At 32.7% G+C, this 10543-nt stretch overlaps 1 protein-coding gene across 2 annotated transcripts in view; it reads left to right on the top strand.

The window, feature by feature from the left end:
• Window positions 1-256: 256 nt before the first annotated feature.
• Usp12-46 (Ubiquitin-specific protease 12/46) overlaps window positions 257-10543 on the top strand; it is a 52484-nt gene continuing 42197 nt past the window's right edge. Inside the window, exon 1 of one of the 2 annotated variants that reach the window (XM_035362851.2) lies at window positions 257-423. In XM_035362851.2, the coding sequence (XP_035218742.1) occupies window positions 421-423 (3 nt within the window). In that variant the 5' untranslated portion in view covers window positions 257-420. The remainder of the gene's footprint in view (window positions 424-10543) is intronic. The other variant, XM_035362850.2, reaches the window with a different exon arrangement.

Here is a 10543-nt window from a genome sequence, read left to right as displayed (position 1 = left end):
ATTACATAATTTTTTTGTCCCACCTGATAAGTAATTAATAAACGTAGAATGAACACATTTTCTTAATCTCAAAGATTATTTTCATTGGTAATTTTAGCATTTTAATTTAATTTTTATTCGACATGATCTGTAACTTTCTGAGTTTTAGAACTTTATTTAATTTTGTGAATTTTACACAAGCGCCATGGAAATTAACCTCCGTATACAATGAATTCAGATGCCCAAGTACGTTTTACTGTCAGTAGATTGGTTGGCTTCATCCATTCCGTAACGATTAATACAAGTAGAGGGCTGTTTATTGCCTTGGATTCTGCTGTGAATGGAGCTCAGTGGAAGGAATTGCACATTGTCAAGTGTTTTATTCGTGTATATCATTTCTTCGAATGTAGTTCTCACATAAAATGAGTATTATGTCATAAAATGGTAAATATCTTTTTGATATCTTTTTCTTCTGTGAACAAAAACTGTTTATTACGCAATTTGTATCGTTTTTTCAGTTGTGGATTTGTTTACAAGATTTGCCGCTACTTACGACAAAATAAGTTTTTAATCCAGTTTTATAACAATTGAAACACTGATTTTTCTTTACATTTTTCTGTAATTTTCTGATGTTAAACCTTCTCATGATGTTTTTCTATATTTTTCTGTAGTGCAAACGAGCAGCCGATAAGTAAACCAACTTGTGTTTTTGTATTGTATCCGTACTATGTTTTGTAGTAACCAATAACTCTAAATTATAGTGTGAATTTTCGATCGTATTTTTAGCCATTTCGAAATATTTTTCAGTATTTGTTTATCATAACTGTATGCATTTGATTTTGCTATGGTAATAACTTAGTGTAATTTTTTCTGTCTTACTGTAAATTTGTGTAGTTGAATGAAGATATGAAACATGAAAGCTTATGAAATAACCAAAAGCATCAGCTTGTTAAATTATGCTCGTATTTTATATAAACTTAAGTAGCCATTACATTTAAATTAAAACTTCTGTAGAAATTTTTTAAAAAATATAATTGTAAAGAAAAATGTTGTCCATGTTTTCAGTGTGACATGTACTATTAAATGTAATACTTTGTGTTATTAAATGTGTTATCTGGATGTGAAGGCAAAATTACAGCTTCATTATTATTATTCGAATGCAATATATTAAATTTTGTTATTGGTTGCATTTTAGTATTTCACTGATGAACTAAAATTATTTTCTATGTTTTTCGTGTCAGCATTATATGCTGCGACTAGGAATAATTTATGTCGAATTGTGTAGTTATATAGCTACAGTAAAAAGAAAGGTAAAATTATATTTTAGGGTATCCTTTGGCGAAACTTGGCGATTTTTGGCTGTACATGGATACAAAGTTTGTGCAATTCTTTGGCTTGTGTAATGGCGATACAAAGCCAAAATAACAAGATGAAGAATTGCACAAACTCAGTATCCATATACACATCGACCTATTTTCACTTAAAAAAAAAAAAATCCCAGAATTGCACAGAAATGGTGGTTGATCTTTGGATTATGGTAACTTGGTGATTTTTTGGCGAAAATTTGGCGACCAACTCTGCTACAGCAACCCTCTATTTTTTTTTTCCGCCGCTATTTTGTCTTCACGAAGTAAAGACATGTTTCTTTTCTTTTTATTTACTGAACACTTTTTCCAATAATCTACTAGCCGAATTACACTTATGCTAGAAATTTTATGTAACAAAACTGCTTAATCATGACAAATATTAACTGCAAAATTGGGAAAAAGTGCACAATCGCAAACTCCTTGCGCGTTTTTCAGAATAGCAGATACACGTAAACCATTTACACGTCAACTTATTTTTACTAAAAAAAAAATCCCAGAATTGCACAAAAATGGCATTGTGCACACTCTTCACTAATAATGTACACTGCTTTTTTCTCGTAAATTAGAAAAATTTCACGAAAATGCATGAAAATTTTGTCAATCTTTAAATCCGGTAAAAAGAACATATATGAAATTACCTGATCGCGAAAAAGTATATACCCTTTCCAAAGATGAACATTTCCATGTATAAAATAAATAAAATATCCAAAAACTTTCACCTCTAAATTATCTATTATATTATAAACGTCACCAACGAATTCATATCACAAACATTACAAATGGTTACAAATACTTAGTGTCAAATATTTAAATTATTTCCATGCACGTTTACTTCAACTGAAACGTATACGTTTACTTTCACTCAAACGTATACCAAATTGCTACAAACATATAATTCACAAAATAACTATCATTTAATTAAAATTTAATTAAACCATGTACACGTTGACTTATTTTTACTTAAAAAAGCATCCCAGAATTGCACAAAAATGGCATTGCGCACACTCATCACTATATCCATGTACACTGCTTTTTTCTCATAAATTAGAAAAATTTCATGAAAATGCATGAAAATTTTGTGAATCTTTAAATTCAGTAAAAAGGACATATATAAAATTACCTGATTGCGAAAAAGTATATACCCTTTCCAAGGAATATACCCTTTCCATTTGCACGTATAAAATAAATAAAGTATCCAAAAACTTTTCCCTCTAAATTATCTATTATAAACCTCACCTGCCAATTTATAACGCAAACATTAAAAATGGTTCCAAATACTTAAATTCTTTCCATGCACATTTACTTCTACTCAAACGTATTCCAAAATACTACAAACACATAACTCTCAAAATCACGATCATTAAATTAAAATATAATTAAATTAAAAAACACTACTTAAAATATAAATAAGCACATACATTAAATTAATAAAAATTAGCTTACAATCCTAATTACTTTAAACTAAATCATTGCTAATAACAATTTTCCAATAATACCATATTAATTTATTTACTCCTTACATTTAGAAACAATGCATAAAAATAATATCCTCAAATAATTAAAAATACTAACTTACCTAATCTTCTACAGAATCTTGAGTGCATGGTGGATCACAAAATGTCCATTTTCACCAGATTTCTTGCACCGCCATTCAAACTTATCTGTAATATCCTTCCTTTCACACAATCTGATTTCATTCCCACATGTTGGACATTCATACTGATCCGCAATTAAGCAATTCTTTTCAATTACACATAAACGCAATAAAAATTTCGGATTTACTTTATATAGGGCCATGGGATTCAAATATTAAACAACACTGTTTCACAGAACGTAGAATGAAACTAACGCTATTAAGTACAGCAGGTATTTTTACAAATTTACCCCCTTTTCTGATTAAAGAACAGTGATTCGTCCATTAATGTCACATAACATATCTCATGATTTCTCATTTCCCTCACACAAAAAAATGCGTAATCGGAACTGAGTACTTCTCACATTATTCCCAAAGTCCTAGGTAGTAACCTTTATCGCCTCCAAAATGTCGCCAAACTACCTGTTACCATATTCCAAAGATTAGCCAAAATTTTTTTTTAAAATAAATTTCTGTCGAATTGCAGTTAATTTCTATTTATTGCATAATATAAAAAAGTAAAATATATAAAATTTTAAAAAATATAAAGCGCTGTAGGAAAATTATCTTAGAAATGCAGTTTAGCGTGATAGAGTTCAAAACAGGGTTCAAGTCCAACTTCACAGTCTTTGTACCAGATTCAATAAATCTAATTAGTAATCAATCTAATTAATAATTGAACAATTGAATTAATGAAGATAATCGCTGAATGTTTTTTAGCAGCCATTTCTCAAAGAAAAAAGCAGCAAAAAGTAAAGTTTGAATGCTAATACCACGTGCCTTCAAATGCCGCAATTTAGTGGATAACTAACAATATCTTTTGGCCAAAATGTAAACTAAATGCCTAATATTGTATATAATTTATTTCAATGGTTAAACAGGAAAAAAATTGGATCCGCTCCTCAGTAAAGGAAGAAAAACATATGCCCGCGGTAATCGCCGGATGAGCAAATTTTGCTACATTTGAGTTGCCCGTGGAAATCGCGGGATGATCAGCCAGAGGGTTAAACTTTTAGGAATGATGCATAAAAATTGGTATGACCAAAGTAATAATAATTAAAACACTAAATTACAAAAAATTAAAATTAAATAAAATGTAAAGTACATTATTAAATAAATTACTAGTAGATAAATAATCAAATAAATAATAAATATATTATAAAAATTAATAGAACTTTCATCTGCTTTATCAAGTGGAATTAGAATGATTTGTAACTATGTTTAGGTCATTAGGCTATTCAGAACAGGAAAAATGAAAAATCTACTATATCTTCTCTTGGATTCAAACCATGGTTCTACCAATACTGGCCACTTATACCATAAAATTGAGGACAGGAGAATGGGGTAAATAAACCTTCGTGTGTTATATTTTTCAAAAAACTGTGTGTACACAATGTTTGGGGATTACTTAGTTTAGGATTTGAATAAGATAACAAAAATAAAATAAAATTGACCTTAAAATTTGAGATTTGAAAATTCATTGGTTCTGAGGAATGTCTGATCCTTGGAGCCCACCAGCCACCGAGCGATAAAGACGCTAAACACTGGCAGTTCAGTCCGAGGTTCGAATCCCGTGAACGCGCTGGCTGCATGGGGGTTTTCATGGTTTTTCCCATGTGTAATGTGTATACGAGCCAGTTTCCCAAAGAAAGTCCTCCACGAAGGCATCCCTCCCTTTAGGCAGATAGCCCTCGTGTGCTTTGCCATAATTAAATAATCCAAATCCAATCCTGATCATTTGGAAAAAATAAAATGCAATTGACACATATAAAGAATTAAATTAAATATTTAGAACTAGGGTTAGATTTCAGTATGTTGGTTGTCATGTTAATTGTGTGAGAAAATCTAAATTATTGTTTTTATATAGAAACATGAAAAAGTTAACAGCTTATTTTAAAAACAGTGCTTCTTTTTTGAAGAGCATATATATGATCCAGTTTCCATTAGAAATTTCTTTGCAAAGGCATACTGCTTTGTCAAATTCAAGAAAAATATCTAGATGTATTTTTCAGATTAGTGCTTTGTTCTTCATGAAGAATTTTTATGTTGTAATCACAAAGCTGCTATGATTCTTCCCTTTGATTTCAGTATTCAACTGAAACTATTTAACCACTCTTTAAACCATTCAGTGATTTTAAAGTGAGGGGAGGGAAAAAACCAGAATCAACCATGAAAGTTGGTGGAAATCTGCCAAGTTTGTACCAATCATTCGTGTGGAGCTACATTTCTGTCTGCAGCTCCTTAAAACATTTATCAGTCTCTCTGCACTAACAAAATGGTGGAAATATTCAACCACTTTTGGTTTTGTGCTTTGTAAAAAACTCTTATTTTGTTTCATCTATTTCGTTAGGTCTGATTTTACTGGAAGCTCTGTTTAGAAAGCTCTAACTACAAACTTTCTGCATGTGGTTGTTCCAGTGTATTGCTGTTTGGTTGACCACATCCACTCCTTCAACAACATATTATAACACATGTCAACCTGTGCATTCTAAAGCAAGACATTTGGATCATTGAAAGCTTGCAGCAGTTAAGCAAGAACTCCAATTCATGTTGAATGACAACATAATAAGACTCTCAAGTTCTCAATGGGAAAGTCCTCTTCATGTGGTGTTAAAAAAAGATAGTACTCTTTGCCCATGTGGAGATTATAGACAACTAAACGATAGAGCAATTCCTGATAGATATTGTAATATCTCGTTATTTAATAAGTAACTATATTTATTGTTGAAGTGGCAACACCATGTTTGTATTATGTAACCGTTGCTCAGCAACGTGAGAAATTGTTTTAAAATTAGATTCTGAAGTTTTCCAACTAGTAGTAGTATGAAAGTTTTGCCACTAAAGAATTTCTTCAAATTATCTATCTCCGTGAACTAGACATAAAATTTATGTTCTACTAAAAAGATTGCCTGCTTTGTTAATTACTGCAAAATACATTACAATATCCTATTCATAGGACTGAGGACTTTCATCATATTTTAAAATGTACAAATATTTATTCCAAAATAGATTTATTTAAATTTCTACTATCAAGTGTCCACTGCCGAAGAAGATAGACGTGAAACTGTATTAATTAGTCTTTTTGGATTATGCGAATTTAATGTAATGAACTTCGGTTTAAGGTATGTACCAGCAATGTTTCAAAAATTATAAATACAGTTCTTTCTGGTCTAAATTTCATTTTCCTCTACTTGGATGACATTCTGATAGCATCTGCTAGTGAGGAACAATACAGAATCCATTTGAAGCTGGTGTTTGAAAGATGAAATGTCTATGGACTCCGCATTAGAATCTTTGAGTTATTTAATTACTCCTCAAAGATCACGTCCTTGACAAAGTCCAAACTTTGTTAATTACAAACTTCCATCAACTGTTCACCAAACATTCTTATGGCCTTATTAATTTTTATTGGCGATATTTAAAAAGTGCATCAAAAAAAACCAATCTCTCCTACATGACTACCTTAAAGGATCATGGAAAAAAGATAAACAGAAAATTCATTGGACAGATGAAGCTAAGGAACAATTTCAGCAATGTTAAGATTATTTATTCATTACAACACTTTTATCATTTCTGAATCATGAACTGGGCCCACCAGTGGCTGGGCTAAAGTCGCTGAACACTGGTAGTTCGGTCCGAGGTTCGAATCCCGCAACGGGCTGACTGCATGGGCGTTTTCATGGTTCTTCCCGTGTGTGACGTGTATACAAGCCAGTTTCCATTAGAAAGTCCTCCACAAAGGCATCCCTCCCCTGGTGTGCTTTGTCATAATTAAATAAACCAAAACAAAACAAACCGAATCTTGAACTACCTCTGTCTGTGTATGTAGATGTTTCAGACTCGGTGATTGGAGTGGTACTTTAACAATTTGAAGGTAAAGGATGGAAACCTATTATATTTTATTCCAAAAAACTAAACGAAGCACAAAAGCATTACAGTACTTATGATAGAGAGTTACTAGGAATTTATCTCTTCATTAAACACTTCAAATTTTTACTGGAAGGAAGAACATTTAAAATATTCACAGAGTATAAACCCATAACCTTTGCATTTCAACAAAAGCCAGGAAAAGCATCACCTCGTCAACATTTACAGTACATCCCTCAATTTTCAACTGATATACATCACATAGAAGGTTGAGATTAACATCGTTGCAGATACATAATCTAGAATTGAAGAAATTTCTTCGATCGACTCTGATAAAATTGCAGATGAACAAATTATGGATAAAGAATTGCAAAATTTGAAGATGTCAGTAATTTCACTGAACTTCAAGCAGTATCCACTACCTTGTGGGAAGTTTTTGTGGTGTGAAACTGCAATTAATAATATCAGACCATATATTCTTGACGGTTATCCCAAGAAAATATTTCATCAAATACATGACACAGCCCATCCTGACGTTAAGTCATCTATCTATAAAGCTGTTATCGTCTAAATTTATTTGGCCAAGTATCCTTAAAGATGTGCAGCTTTGGACTCAATCTTGCATGGCTTGCCAAAAAAGTAAAATTAATTGGCACATAAAATCAAGTTTCGGTGATTTTCAACTGCCTTCAGAAAGATTTTGTAATGTGCATATTGATCTCATGTGCCCCCCTACCACCATCAGATAGGAATATTTACTGTTTCACTTGCATTGTCCTGTAATCTAACTGGATGGAAGTGATTCTGCTTAACAACATTTCAGCAGACACAGTTGCCAAAACATTTTATTCCGACTGGATTTCAAGATTTGGTATGCCATGTCGCCTAGTCACAGATCGTGGAGTGCAGTGTAGTTCAGAGTTGTTCAACAACCTATCAAAAATGTGTGGAATAAAATTGCAACATACAATGGCTCATCATTCCCAAATTAATGGGAAAGTTGAGCACCTCCATTGATCTCTCAAGACTGCACTTATGGCACAACACAATAGCCTGGCCTGGAGTGAAACACTTCCAGCTATTCTTGGCCTATGCACAGCTATGCAAAAAGACTGTGCATACAGCATTGCTTAAATGGTCTATGGACAAAATATAAGATTATCTGGAGAATTTTTCTAAGATAGCACAACTCCTACACTACCTGATATTTTTGTCAAGCAGCTAAAAAAATCTATGGAGCAAATTGAACCAAGAACAGTATCTGATAAATATGTCCAAATAATATTCATCCCTAAAGACTTGAAAACAACATCACATGTTTATTTGCAAAGATAAGAGTTAAGAAGCAATTAGGACCTCATTACACAAACCTCCAACTGACTTACCTCCTAAAATTAAAAAGCCTCCTGCAAAACAGTCGCATATAGGACAGACAATAAAAGCCCTTGTGTGATTTCATAATTTTCATTTACATTTTTTAATATTTTTTGTAAATAGTGTGTTTTGAAGGTAATAATATGCTCTGCAGTAACTTAGTTACTGGGAAGGGAGTACTGCTGTGGCTTGAACTTATACAGAAATTTTAAATAATGGTTAATGTCATTTTATTGGTTTTTTATTGTTTTTGGAACAGCGAATGAAAAGATTATTCAGTTTTGATGTTCTAAAAAAAATTTTTATGAGTACTAAGAGCTTTAATAAAGGTTATTTTTTAATTAAAAAAAGTGGATTAAAGTTATTTAAAGAAATTTAGTTCTAATTATAAAGATTAATTTGGAGTCGGGAGCCAATAACATAACCCTTTAAATGGGGTGGAAACTTGATGGTTCTTTCACTGCGTGTGGTATGGTTGCGATTGACTGGCGACGAAATTTTCACCCAAGGTTCAAACTGTGTGTGCGGATCTGGATAATCCATATGCCTGTGGGTTTCAAGAGGCCACTCATCATTGTCTTTTATGGCAAAACATGGTTTCAGTCTATCAATTGAAATTCCTTTGAGAATTTCATTAATTGCGGTGTCAAAATATTTTGGTACTTGTTGTTTGACAAAATAAGGCCCAAGGTAAAGTGGTTGGAAAGATGAAGTGGCCACACTATTGTAGATGAAAACATGGGAGCAATTGAAAAGTTGTTTTGAAATGAATACGTTTGTATTGCCATGGGTAGTCATTGTAGGAGGTTTCATGCTACGGATAATACTTTGTAGCCTTTTCACGAACTCTATATATGTGACATTAGGGATTGTGGTGACAAATTCTCCGGGTAAGCTGGGGACTTCTGTAAAGAAGCTTGGCTGAAGAGTATCCTATATCTTCTTTCAGTGCAGAGCATAATGAGAAGAACCAAAGATAAAGCATCACCCAAGATTTGCTTTGTTGTAAATGGACATTTCAAGCTTGCCTTTTTAATCCTGTTTTGTCGCTCAATTAATCCATTTGATTGTGGATGGTCTGCTGCTGTTCTGGATTTTTGAAAACAAGTATTTGCTCAAAGATGAGAAGATTTGACTTTCAAACTGACGTCCTTAATCAGATGTAATACGCTGTGGTATTCCAAAGTGAGAAATCCAGCTTGAGATCATTCCCCTTGCAACTGTTTCTACTGATTGATCTGCCATAGGAAAGGTTTCAACCCATCTTGGAAAATGATGAGTTGCCGTTAGCAAGTATTTGAAACTTTGACATGAAAATAAGGGTCCAACAGTATGAATCTGAACATGTTGAAAATGTTCAGGTGGAACCTTGAAGTCCATTAGAACTGACTTTGTATGTCTTTGAACTTTAGATCGTTGGCTTCCATGCATTCCCTACACCATAACTGACAATCTTTATTGATATTTTGGCCATATGAATCTTTTTGTGATTAATTTTCTTGCGGTTCTAATCCCTGTATGACACAGGTTATGAATATAAGAAAATATTTGCCAGCAAAAGTTTGAGGGGATTTATTTGTGGTTACTGTTGGTGGAGACATCACAATAAATTGATTTGTTGGTGCCTGGAATAAGAACCCCAACCATTCTCAGTTTTGGGTTGTTTTTTAAAATTGTTAACTCTGCATTATTTTGAAATTCTGCAATAGTTACCTAATCAATTGGAGATGGTATTAATTCCAGAAAGTGTACCTGCAACAATGTTTTCTTCTCCTTTGACGAAGCAAATATTTGTTGAAAATTGAGCAATATAACTCAGTTGTCTTGCTTGTCTGGGAGAGGCTTTGTCTAAATTTTGTTGAAAAGCAAAGGTGATAGGTTTGTGGTTTGTATAAATGTTGAAAAACCTTCCGTCTGATATATACATAAAATGCTTTATTGCAGTGTAGATGGACAAGAGCTCTCTATTATATGCACTGTACTTTCTCCGTGTGTCAGTTGAGTGTGAGAAGAAACGCAACGGATCTTTGATCAATTTGATGAATAATGGCCCTGATAGCTGTATCTGAAGCATTGCATGTGAGAGATATAGTAACGTCAGTTGATTGATGGAGCAGTGTAGTTGCATGATAAAGCGCATTTTTTAGGTTTTTGAATGCATTGCAAGAATCTTGAGTCCATGTTAGTGGTATTTTACTATTTTTATATGTTACACTGAGTAATGAGGTTAGAGGTTATTGAAGCTTGGCACACTTTGGGATGAAACGGTGATAAAAACTGATTATTCCTAAGAACCTGTGGAAGCTGGTAGATGATGTGAGTT

Source organism: Stegodyphus dumicola, chromosome 1, assembly GCF_044657685.1.
Source record: "Stegodyphus dumicola isolate Sdum_Otavi_A_Nest chromosome 1, ASM4465768v1".
NCBI classification, from domain to species: Eukaryota; Metazoa; Arthropoda; class Arachnida; order Araneae; family Eresidae; genus Stegodyphus; species Stegodyphus dumicola.
This window is presented reverse-complemented; position numbering and strand designations above follow the sequence as displayed.